Genomic DNA, 12675 nt, shown 5'->3' with positions numbered 1-12675 from the left:
GAAAAACGTTCTGAGGGGCAGTCACTGGCTTTCTTTTTTTAATGATTAAAATAAACACTTTTTTTTTTTCCTCCTCAAGCCTTGCTCTCAGACACAGCAGAAATATTTGGGCTGCTGCTCTTCCACTTAAAAAAACTAAAATCAGCCCAAGGCAAACACACAGCATGGGGCTGTTCCACCTGGCCTGTCAAACAAGACCTTATAACGGGGAAAGGTCAGGCAACCTTACCAGTAGTGGGTGCCACTGGCTCTGCCTGTGAGGCTGGTGAAGCTCTCTCAGCACCGCCTAAGCGGCACGCTGCACACGAGCGCGTGCAGCAACTCTTCTGCCTCCTGCTGCGTGCAAGGGTTTGCCTGCAAGAGGGTGAGGGCAGCGGGTGAAATCGCTCAAGTCCCATGTGGGCTAGCTGGCCCTTCCACGTCCCCACCTGAAAGTGTGGAGGTGGTCTCCCAGAAGTGTCAGGAAAAGATCCCTGGGTCCTCTCCCTGCGAGGCAATAACACGCAGGTGGGCAGGAGCAGCATGGCTCTGTTTTTCCCACGGTTGAATTTAAGGACATGGCTTGGGTTACCCTGCCTTGGGGAGAGGAGTGGGACACGGTTTCCTTCAGCCCTGAGAGCTCTAAATCTCAGCCAAAGCTACGTCGTGCCACGACCTCAAGGCAGATCACCCTGGCTGAACGCGTGGCACAGACAAGCCCTCAGAAGCACGGGGCACACTCCTGTGAGGCTGTTGCAGCACGGTTAGTCACCATGTCAGGGGTCCATCTGCATCTGCGCTGGGTATCTAAATCTCTCACTACTTGAAGCAAGGAAAGGAAGTGCAGTTGTTTTGCCCTTGCCAATTTCCAGTCTGTTCCTTCTTGATTTGATTAATGTGATCCGACTTGGTCAGCCATTTGGGGTCGGGGGTCCCTTAAGGGTTTACTTGTGAAATGCTGCCAGATATTCATATTAACGCATCATCATCAGAAGCCCAGTTTCCTTCCCCGGCTGCCATGGAAGAAAACCCCCTTCAAAGCTGTTGAGTGGTCATGAACTTTGCAGGGCTGCCAAATTGCAGGGGAGCGATTAGCCCGGGGGATTAGCTTGCGGCGCGGACTCCCAGAGCACAGGATCAAGGTTACGAAAGCGGGAGAGTGGGAGGCGGCGGGGGGGGGAAATCTCACTCCTTTGCCAAAGCCCCCGTGCCCGCTTGCCAGGGTCGCTTCTCTGCTTTTGGAGCCAAGGGGGGACGGGTTTTGCTCAGCGCGGCGGTGGCCGAGCTCCGAGCCGGGGGCCGGGCGCGGCGGCTGGAGCCCGAGCCCGAGCCGAGCCAGGCGGGGGGAGCGCGGCCGCGGGCGGCGCGGGGCTTCGCTGGGGCTCTCCCCGGGATGCTCGATCGAGTGGCGGCGGCGGCGGCTCGGTGGGGCGGGGAGGCGGCGAGGCGGCCGCCAGGTGGCGGCGGAGACCGCGGCGTGGTCCCTGCTGCCGCGGAACCGGGGTGCGGGGCGGGGGGTACCTGCCTGCGGGTCTCGGGGGTGCGGGGGTGGAGGGCTGTGTGTGTGTGTGGAGGGCTGTGTGTGTGTGTGTACACGCGTGGGGCTGGCGGGGGGGTTGCACACAGGTGCATGGGTGCACCTGTGACACACACACACACACACACACACACACACACACACGAGTATTTTATTTTATTCTAGCATTCTAACTTCTCAAAGTTTTCAGGATTTTATTTTGTGGTTGAACTTCCCACATTTTTATAATGCGTGTGATAGTAAACGTGGTGTATGTGTAACACACAGATATCACACAAGTTTCCCTGTAGCCCCCAGGGTTACGTGCCGGGGCTGCAGCGGCTTTGACCCATAGTGGGTCCCAGGGCTCCAGGTCAGCTTAACTCGCTGCCCAGCACCCACACAGCTACACAGGGGCAAAACACTGCTGGTGTTAGCCTGTGGTGGTGGTGTGCAGATGATCAGGGCTGCACGTGGAGGGGCTTCTGCGACCAGCCCCACCGACTCACTGGCGCATGCAGGGATCTTAGCAGGGAAACAGGAGGACGTATAACTCGCACTATTTTTCAGCCATGGAAACAGGAGTCTTGGCTTGTCAGATACCCTCAAACTTACGCACGCAAGGTCAAGCAGAGCAGAAGCTGGTGTGACCCTCTCCTCTCCCCAGGCCTTCATCAAACCATGCCTTGTGTGTCCTCCCTTATACCTGGGTATTGCAGAAGGTCATCTCTTCTTACACCATACCGTACTCCTACCCTCCCCAAAGAAACAAACCCTAAGCCATGCACTTACGCATATTAAGGCCACAGTACCCAGGCAAGGCCAAGCGCACCTCTTCCCCTGCTGTGCTAGGTGTGTGTGCATTGTCTACCTCCATAGCTACATACACCTTTGCTCTGGTTGCACATGCGCCCTAGAAAAGTGGCAAGGAGGCGGCTGGTTGCCACATGTGTGTGCCACATGCGTGTCTGTGTATATGTTAGACAAACAGTATTTTAGCCAAATAGTGAAAATGTGATGGCTGAAAACATTTTGTGGGCAACACACCCTGGCTGGTGTGTTCCTGATTTTTTGCTGGGCCAGAGAAGTCATGTTTTGGGACTTTTTCACTGCCAACATGGCATGCAAATAGTCTCAAACATCCTCCCCCCAGTCATTTGACCATGAAAGATGCTTTCTCTAACACACAGGTCAGGTAAGTGTGGTAGCTAAACTTGAACTTGTTTCTGAGCTCAGAGGGGAAAATGAGTTCCTGTTACCCAAACAAGGAGTGAAAAACCAATGTTGTAGGATTTGTGTGGCAAACTACAAAAAGCCAAGCAGGGAATGATTGAAAAAAGAAGCCATAGATGGAATATAAATTTTCCACACAATTCAGCACCTACTTAATAATGAAAAAATAGAATTGGGGCACAAACAGCTGATCTAGTAAGCAATGGGCTACATTAGGAAGAAATCACAGAAATTAAAGTGCTACAGAATTTCAGGGGCTCTGGGGACATCCTTCTTGGATTTGCCGCCTTTTAGTCGCCAGCTAGAGTTTAATAGTGACCGTGCTGCTGAGCACGCCTGTGGCACCCAAGCTCCACCCAGCAGAGAGGGGCTCGTCGCCTGGTAGACTCTGTGGGTTGTGAGAGGGGGCAAGTGCTTTTCTGTCCCATGGGGCTCTCCGGAACAAGGGGCTTTTTTTTTTTTTTTTGGCGGGGTGTTCCCCCGCCGTTAGAAATAGCTCTTCTTGGGAGTAAGCATGTCTTCTTCCTTCCACAGCAGGATCAGTCCCGACATATAGACTGCTCTCCATCTCCACACTTCAGCATCTTCCTGCACCCTTTCTGCGTAAAACACTGTATATACATACACATGTATGGATATGTGTATGTATATGTGCACGCACATGTACATATACATATTGTGTAGATACATATGTATTTAAACATACGTGTACATACATGTACATGCATGTGTACATATACATGTACATAATATATGTGTATAGTTATATGTACATATACATGAGCATGCATTACAAAACCATAGCCAGATACACCTCCCTACCCCATTGTAAAGAAAAGGCTGCCAGGGCTTGGTATTGCAGGATGAATTTAAAAGAGCATCGCTGCCTTTAAAGCCATACAGAAAAGGGAACCCATAAATGAGAGGATGAATGAGAAGATGTCAGGAGTGTTAGCACTTAATATTCCTGGAGCGAGGCTGCGTTATTTGTTGCTGCGGCAGAGCGCTCCTCCCTGCCCCCCCGTGCACACATGCCTGCATGTTCATTTCCCACCCTCATGAAAAATCAACCTCCCGGGCACACCCTGCACCCTCACCCCATAGGTGTCGTGCCACAGGGCCATAAACGCAACAGCGAAGCCTCCCTCCACCCTGATTAAGAAATAAATAATTGCGACGCAGTCCCTGGGAGGGGAGGCGTCCGCTGGTTGGGCCCATGTTTTATTGATCGGACCGCTGTGATGAATCAGCCCCCACGGAGCCGGTGTCTGGCTGCAGACAGGCACTGGCCACCGCGCAGAATTACAACGAGCCCTGCCTGGCATCCCAGGGCCACCGCCAGGAAGGTGGTAGAGTGGGGAGACGCAGGGCTGGTGACCCAGGGGTTGCGCCATGCAAAGGTGTAAGTTGTACCCCAGCAGCTCCCAGTCGGTGGCACCGTGAGGGATGGGATGGGGTCGGCAGACAGGGTTTGAGCCTTCCCACTTGCTTCAGGCCCTGTTTCTCCAGCCTGGGTGTTGCTTAGGGAAAATCCTAGAATCATAGACAGGTTTAGGTTGGAAGGGACCTTAAAGATCATCCCCCTGACATGGGACAGGGACGCCTCGCACTAGACCAGGTTGCTCAAAGCCACGTGCCGTCGGAGCACGGGGCGGGAGGGGAGGATGCTCAGGAGCCTGCAGTTGGGCTGGATGGAGGCTCACCGAAGCGGGAAGGTGGCTGTGCCCTGCAGCCCCAGCCCCCGACCACAGGAGCAGCCCGGGAGCAAAGCGCCGTGTTCCTGTGTTACCCTCGTCTCGCCCAGCCGCGTGTAATCTTGTCCTCTTTTCTCTCCCTTCTCGCACCCTGCAGGACCCGGCACAGGGAGAGTAGACAACGGCTCCATGAGTTTGGCCGTCCCACTGTGGCTGCTGGCAGCGTCCCTGATCTGCCTACTCAGCAAATGTTAATACAAATCAGAATTAAAAATAATAATAATAATAATAATAATTAAAAAAAAACCCAACATGACAACAACAACAACAACAACAACACACAAAGCAAAACGCGTTATACAGGAGACAGAGCGAAGAAAGGGGAGAGAGAAAAAAGAGAGGGGAGGGGAGAGAGAGAGAGGACTGTTTCTTTCACAACTTTTGTGTGTTCAGGAGCGAAGAGGGGGGAGAGGAAAAATTACAGCAAAGAAGACTCAGCAACATTTAATCCAAAACCTGACAAGCCGGCTGTCAAGTCACCGACCGTCTAGGAGGCAACACGAAGCAAGGGAGAGAATGGGACACCAGCAAGGATCGTGTCGCCGGAGGATGCTGCAATGCAAACAATCCAACAAAACCCACAAAGCCAATCGAACAGAAGATCCCTTTTCTTTTCTCTCCTCCTTCCTCTTTTCCATGCTCCTTCACCTTCCTTCCTTCCTCCTCTTTCTTTCTTTTGCGGAAAGAGGTCTTTGCTTCGGTGTCTATAGCCACTTAACTTTTTGGATGCCCTGGGTCATTTTTGTGAGCCGATGCTCAGCCAGCTCATACTTTTGAAAACAAAAAAAAGAAAAAGAAAAGAAAAAAAAAAAAAAAAAAGCCACAAACCAGAGTAAGTCACCTGAAGCTCTCTGCACACTGGTGTCCTGTGAAGAACCCCTTCCCCTCTTCACCCTGCTCTCCTGTGCGCCCAGCCCTTGCTAAACCCCTTCTTTTCTGTCCCCTCTTCCATGCATCATCAAACTCGCTGGCCTGAACTAAAGCTGTGTCAAACTCTACTGAAAACATACTTTTCTTTTTCTTTTTTTAATTCTCTTCCTCTCCCACCTCAGTGCGACCAGGTGTCTTTCTCCCGTGTATGCCTGTGTGCGTGCGTGCATGCGTGTATGCGCGGCTCTCGCTCCGTCTTCTCTCTCTTTCTTTCTCGTGTTCTCTCTAAGCATGCAAAAGGAACAGTCCATGTGTACATATGCTCATCCTGCTGTAGATAATGTCCTGCCTTCTAAGTGTGAGACAAGACGCTGAGAGATCACTCAGGCAGAGAAGAGGGGTGAGGAGAGAGGGGCAGCTGCAACACAGGTTCCCGTGGTGTCCCCTCACTGCCGTCCTCACTCAGGCTTTTTGACTCCTGGCCACCTTGCCTGCAAGAGGCAGTCTGCACCCTTGTTTAGCCTTTTTTTCTCTCTCACCTGCAACCAGTCTGGCTCTCAGCCTTCAAGTACCAGCACAGCAGCCCCTGCTATGCATGAGTGCTTCACACGCACGTGGGGGTCTGCACGCGTGTGCATTTGTCCAAATAAGCAGAAGAAACCAGGCCTGGCCTGCAGCGCTATGGAGCACAGAGGAAGGGGAGGCCGGGCCGGTGGGATGGGAGTGATGAGACCTTGGGCATCGCTGAGCAGCCATTCCCATAGATATAGTGTGCGCGCAGGAACCATGCCTCAACGTGAAAACCACAATCTGGTCATCCCTAACCGTTTTTGGTAGTCATGCAAAAATAGAGCCAATACTCTTTTTTGTTGTTCTTACTGTCCTCCCTGTTATAAAAGGAAACGTATGCTGTGTAAGGGTCAGTGCGCGCATGCACGCGCGCGCGTGTGTGTGTGTGTGTGTGTATTGTACACTATTGCTGCTACAAAGCTCACTTTACAAACTCCACACTTGAAACAAATCGGGTACAAAATGTCCAAGACGTGTGAATGTAAGAATCAAAACAAATGTCAGGTCCAAAATCCTGGGCTTACAAAGAAGGAGCATAAAGTGGTGCAGCAAAGAACTAGGCAGCATAATTCCCCCTTGCTCCTCTCTTTTCTCATCTGAAGGGTGCTGGCCTTGCCGGGGAGGGCTATCGCTTGCCATCGCCCTTCCCATGGCAGAATCAGGTGGAAAGGTGCCAACAGGAGACGTTGCAGTGGCTCCTGAGAGAGGAGAAGGAGAAGGAGAGAACGGTCTGTGAGAAACGGGGTTAAGAAAACACTGGGTGGTGGCTGGAAATTGCCGCACCACCAACAGGTCTGCTGCGGGGGACAGAGCGGGCAGTGGGAGAGGGGAGGCCAGCAGTCCTACGCTCAGGTGGCTGCAGTGCGTGTGTGCAGGCAGGGGCCGGGGGGGAGAAGACTCCTGTGTTACCCGGCCAGCCACGAGCCCTAGCATCCGTAGCAGCAACGATGATAGAAGACAGGGTTTATCAGGTAGCCACTTGGTTTTGTTGTGGGGAGGGATGTGCAGGGGGGAACTCGAGTTAGCCCACAGAAGTTGAGTAACCATCCCATGGCAGTACAGCGTTTCACGGGTGCTTGGCACCCCTGAGCTTTCAAGCACCAGCGAGCTTGCTTTTTTCTCTCTGCCGTGCGACTGGGTGCAGCGGCAGCACCCTTGCTCGCACCCTCTTGAAGGCGAGGGGGGGAGCCAGCTTGGCCTTGCCGCCCTGCGGTGTGCGGGAGGGGATACCCACCGGGTGGTCCCCTGCTGGGAAGGAGAGCGGGAATTGCTGTCCGTGAGCCCGTCTCCATCTTTGCACGGCCGGGGCATGCTCGGCCGAGGCCTCTCGCTGCCGCTTGGCGCGGCGCTTTCACCTTGCACTGCGGCACTGCCGGCGCCGGCCTCCTCGCTGCTGAGCTCAGCTGTTTCGGGCAGCGGCAGGCAGGCAATTAAGCAGGCGGTCCAGGGCTCCTCCAAGACAGGCAGCCAGAACGAGAAAGGAAATATTGAAGAGAGACACGAGAGGCTGAAGTTTGGGTGGTGGCAGACCTGCTGTAGGTCAGCTGTGGGTTTGGGTGGTGGTAAATTATGCTCCCCCTGCTCCTCCAGGCCCCAAAGCCATACCGTGGGGGTGTTTGTGCCTTGGTGCAAGATGGGGGAGCTGGGCAACCGGTGCTTGAAATCTGCCCAAGGCATCCAGGGACGGCTCCTCCCTTCCGAGACAGGACAGTCATTGATGGGACTTGTGCATCTGCCTTGGAGACTGGCGTATTGTGGCCCAGGAAAAAAAAATAAAATGCCCCGTATCCTTCAGAGGATTCAGACACCCCATTTCTTGTGCCTACCTCTCAGGAGGGTCGTGTCATTTGGTGTCTCAGTAATAACTCCAGATTTCCTGCTGCAGGAGGGCTCCTCATCCCCCTGGCACAGCTGCGAGCTGATGCTGGTCCCAGAAGCCAGGGCTGGGAGCTACACCCTCTCCAGCACATTGGCAAGAGGGAAGACACTACATGGCTGGCATTTCTCATTCTCGGGGCTGTACCTAACGCCTGGATTTTATCGTCACAGGCTTGTTGCAAGAAGTTGGGCAGCCTGCAGTGACTTGCTATCCCAGGCTGTTCCTAAGGGCTGAGTCAAGCCCACCCTTTTCTGTAGGTTGAGGCTTCTCTTTGATGTCAGCCTGGTTGCTATTGTAAGGTCTCTCCTGCGTGTTGTCCTCTGCATGTGTTTTTGTCGCTGTGGGGTCACTTCTGGGCACTGGGTTCACACACGTCAGAGCCCTGTGGTGTGGTGGTGGTCACAAGTCCCGGCACCTTGTTGTCTCTCATCTTCTGTGGTTTGAAGGAGTTTTGAGGGGATATTTTTTTTAGGTGTAAAGGCACAGAGGCTTACGGTTAAAGGGAAAAATATTACTAAAAACAGGACACCCGTTTTTTGAAGCCATCTGCCTATTGGCTAGAGAAAACAGCCACAACCCAGGTGCTGGGACCTGGTCTTGCCTGCAGGACCTGGGCATATCTGTGCCTCTGTCGCCTGGCTGTGAAACAGGGTTAAAGACAGTTATTTGCAGACGTGTCTGAGCAAGCCACAAACACCAAGTATGGCTGTTACTTGCAGCAGCGCTGGGAGCCCCACTCCTGGCAATGGCTGTTCCTGGCAGGGCTGGGGGAGTCGTGGGTAGGCCGGAGCTTGATTTACTCTGAGAAGCTAATCCTGCGAGCTGCCGCGTGCATCACGGGATGCTGTGAACATCCCTCTGTTTCTCCTGAACTCGAGCAGGGCTCACTCAAAGCATCTGTCGAGAGGAGAGCCCCAGGTGAGCATAGGAAACACAGGCAAGGTCAAACGCTTTTCCCCATTCTCTTTCTCCCCTCCGCCCTTTGACAGAGATGTTGCAAAGGGTTTTCTCATGTCTCAGGCCCTTTTCTCTGAAGCTGCTTCTCCTCCTCACCTCTACTCCACGTTCATGTTGCTATCTTCCCTATCTCCTCCGAAAAAGCCGCGTTCTTGTTTCCTGCTGCCTCTTAGCTGGTTGGGGACTGGGGGAGAAGGGAGTTTGGAATGGGACACCAGTTCCTTGAGCTTGTCAGTGTAATTGTGTTTGATTGATGGAGATTTAACATTTAGTGTTATAAAAAGAAATGAACAAAATGGAAAAAAAAAAAAGAAAAAAAGAAAAAAATTGTATTTCTTCTACTGGTTTGTAAATATTACAAGAGTTACATGAGATGTCTGGTAATGTCCAAGCAGAGGAACAAAGACTTAGATTTAATATATGGCCCCATACCTGCTAGCAGATTTCTAACCCTTTTCAGATGACCGAGAGGAGGGGTGAAGGCAAGTCTTTCTGAAAGGAACTGGACAGGGGGAATGCAGCCACCCCGAGCCACATGAACTCCATGCATGACTGTAGCATGTTGCTTGGAGCGTGTGTCTGGCCAGATGGAAAACGAAGCAGACGCCGGTCTCTGAACGGCTGGGAAGGGCAATGTGGGACGCTCCAGCCGACCCCTGTATCTTGGCAGTTGTGTTCATTTTCGTTCGTTTGCAGCCCCGCTGCTCGTGGGTGTGTTGCTCAGTGATGCACTCCCCTCCTCCCCACCTTCCTGCTTTCTTCACCAGTGAAGTTGTGTCGCCCCATGCTAGCACCAAGTGCATGTTAACGTGCCATTCATGAAGATTTCATTGGTGACATGCATTGTGTCGAGAGTTAGTCTTCGTCTGCACACCTTTCTCATGCCACTGACTGTTCACCGCTTGGGCAGATCTCTCGTGTACTGCTGCTTGCCCCACTTTTGGTCAAAGTATATCCAAGCCCCACCAGCTCTTCTTAGCTCCAGGTGCATTGAGACCATACCCCCAGGCCACCTGTCTGAGCAACCCCATTTTGAAAGTCCAAGCTCACGGCATGGACAAAGTTGCCGCCAATAGCCATATGGTCTCCAGGCTGAGTGGAAGCTGCATATCTGGAAGGAATTTGGGGGAGCAACAGTGAGTCCTGGTGATTCAAGAAGATTTGTGGAAGAGGATCTGGGAAGTTGGAGGAGCTACTTTAGAGTCCTTCACAGTCCTGCTACCATGTGATGTTTCAGCTTAATCTTTGTGCAGTGCTTTACCACTTCGCCCCTCCCCAGTGAGGGAATCTGTGGGCACAGGGAAACAAATCTTCTCCTCCCAACCCCTCTCACACGTCTGCTTCCTCTCCTCCAAGCACACTGGCGCGCAGCCCAAATCATCATGGTGCTTGATGTGATGTAGCAACTGAAACCGAGGATGGCTAACCAAGACAGTCCTACAGAGGAGATGCTAGGGGGTGAGCAGTTTTTTTCTCTCTCTCTCTCTTCTGATGGTGCACAGTCTCACTGCTTCTCTGACTCGAGTACATAAAACTTCTTGAGTTGGGCATGCCAGGAGCAAACTGTCTCATGGAAAGAGCAGAACCTCAAGCAGGGAACTGATGGAGAAACTGGATGGTAATTTTCAAGATGTGATGTCGGTGGAAAAGGGTAGGGATGAGTGCTGTCCATCGTCCATGCACAAAACTCCCAGGTTCACCAGCGAGGAGACCATGGCCTCTCAATGCTACTCTTAGAGTGGCTTCATTTCCACTGGGATGCCCAGAAGATTTTTTTTTTTAACTGCATGACTCCTGCTGACTAAGACCTGTGTCACACCATTAAAACCTCTTTCTCTTTTCCTTCTTGTAACTTGCTGGAACAATGTTCAGGCAGCTCCTACAGGCCCCCTCAATTTTACTTGATGGTTGGCTCCCATTAGGGCAATATGAGGTGTTTGCTTGTTGATTCACTCACCATACTAGGAAAGCAGAAGTCAGCTTGGTGATGATACGTTGGTGCAGTCCTCTGTATCTCTGTGGCTTGGGGCAAAGAGTGTGAAACAAGGAGACCAGCCAAGACAGAGCTTGGGAAAGAGGAGCAGCTCTCCTAATTATCCCAGACAGGTGGCAAGCAAAGGGTCCTTCAGTTATTGCAGGCTGAGGTTAGCTGGTGCTACAGTGACTCAGCCTGCCCTGCAAGCCTTGTAAAAGTGTTCAGGCAGCAGAGGAGGAAGGGGCCGTGCAAGTCAGGAGGACATGACTGCAGCATGGGTGGGGGGGCTGCCTGCACAGCAGGGCTCCTTGGGAAGCACGGCTGGGGAAGGGGCAGAGATCTCACCCAAGAAGGGCTGTTCCCAGGTAGGGCAGGACCTTCCTTCACTGCCTGTGCTCCCAGTGCATCAGGTGCTCACCTCCCACCTGCCCTGGGACATGCACACCACGCTGCGATGGGCCTCGGTGAGCGATGCAGTGTGAGACAGCAGTGGCTCCAACTGTGCCCCAGGAAGAAGCATGTGGATGTTTCTGCACGTAACATATGGGCCATGGATGGAGATAAGGAGCAAGACCACCTAGGAGCCAGCCAGTGAGGAGAGCACCTCCCAGGTGGGGCTGTCCTTCTCTGAAACTGTGACGTTTGGTCCCCATTTTGGCCATGCGCAGGCACACACACACCCCCCTGCAACCTCTGCCGCACACATGCTACAGTGGTCCTCATGGCTACCAAACAGGTGCTCTCCTTTCCCACGCCCTCCATCACACACGCAGCCAGACACGCACTCCTCCACTTGCTCCTCGCGGTGGCTCCATCTGCCCGCACAGCTACGTGGTGACCTCCTGAGGAGACCAGGAGAAAGCGCGTGTGTGCCTGCACCGTAGGTGCGGGAGTACACACGTGTGCCAGGAAAGGGAGGAGGGGGCAAAGACCAGGAACCTGCCCCCACAATGCCACCGTCACCTCCCAAAACCTTTCAACTTTCCCAGCTGGAGCCAAGTTTCATCCTCTAGACCTTGAGAATGAAGGCCAGTCCCTTCTTCTTGCTACACGGTGGGGTGGTTAGAACTCTCCTCATTAACAGTGTTATATACATATAAATATATATATATATCTATATCTTTATATATATTTTTCCCCAGCACTGTAGACATGAGCTGAACTTCTCTTTATCGAAACGAGAAAACGGCCATTTTATTTTTTGCCATTGGTTTGTTTTTGGAACTAGCTCTGTGAAAGAAAATTTTAAAAGCGCAAGTGTGTGTGTAAAAGAACCAATCAAAAAAACAAAATAACCCAACAAATGAATGAACAAAGCCCAGTGATGGAAAAAAGAGAAGCTTTTTATTTTTTCTTTTCTCAATGTATTTAACTTCTGTTATCTCGTTTCTGTTTCTTTACATGTATGAATGCTCTGCTCTTCTGTGATCTTAAAAAAAAATACAAAAAAATACAAAAATTAAATAAACGTGAAAAGGAGGTAATGTTTCTTCATTTCCCCTCCCTTCCTTGCATACCCTGGCTTGTCTCCTCTCTGATCATGTCTTGTGATGACTTCCCAGCCCACTCGGGGGACACGGGCCAGGCTGCTCCTTCCCTTACCTTCCTTGGTGAGGCAAGTTGGTGCAGGGCTGCCAGCAGGGCAGGGGCAAGTGGCTCGCGGCTGAGGGTGCCGGGTCACCCCTAGCAGACTGGCCCCTGGGGTGCAGTGCCTGGGGGTGAAGGCAGCATGCTGGCTGTAAATAGGCGTGAATTGGGGCGGCCAGGAGGAGAGGAGGGGTGCCGAGGCTGTCCACAGCTGGGTGGCATGGGCGATACTGCAGTGCCCAGCCCTGAGGCCAGCGCTTGCCTCAGCTCTTGCAAATAATCACATTTTTTTAAATGAAATAGCATAATTGTATGTGTGCAGGTACGGGTCCGGATCAGGGTTGCCTTTCCAGGA

General features: G+C 52.4%; 1 protein-coding gene across 2 annotated transcripts in view; it reads left to right on the top strand.

The window, feature by feature from the left end:
- LSAMP (limbic system associated membrane protein) overlaps positions 1–12201 on the top strand; it is a 317583-nt gene extending 305382 nt beyond the window's left edge. For both annotated transcript variants that reach the window (XM_054183002.1, XM_054182995.1), the window contains one exon: positions 4580–12201. In XM_054183002.1, coding sequence (XP_054038977.1) covers positions 4580–4677 — 98 coding nt within the window. In that variant the 3' untranslated portion in view covers positions 4678–12201. The remainder of the gene's footprint in view (positions 1–4579) is intronic.
- The last annotated feature ends 474 nt before the right edge of the window (positions 12202–12675 follow it).

This window comes from Rissa tridactyla, chromosome 1, assembly GCF_028500815.1.
Source record: "Rissa tridactyla isolate bRisTri1 chromosome 1, bRisTri1.patW.cur.20221130, whole genome shotgun sequence".
In the NCBI taxonomy this organism is placed as follows: Eukaryota; Metazoa; Chordata; class Aves; order Charadriiformes; family Laridae; genus Rissa; species Rissa tridactyla.
The sequence above is the reverse complement of the archived record's forward strand: the minus strand, read 5'-3'. Positions and strand labels throughout refer to the sequence as shown.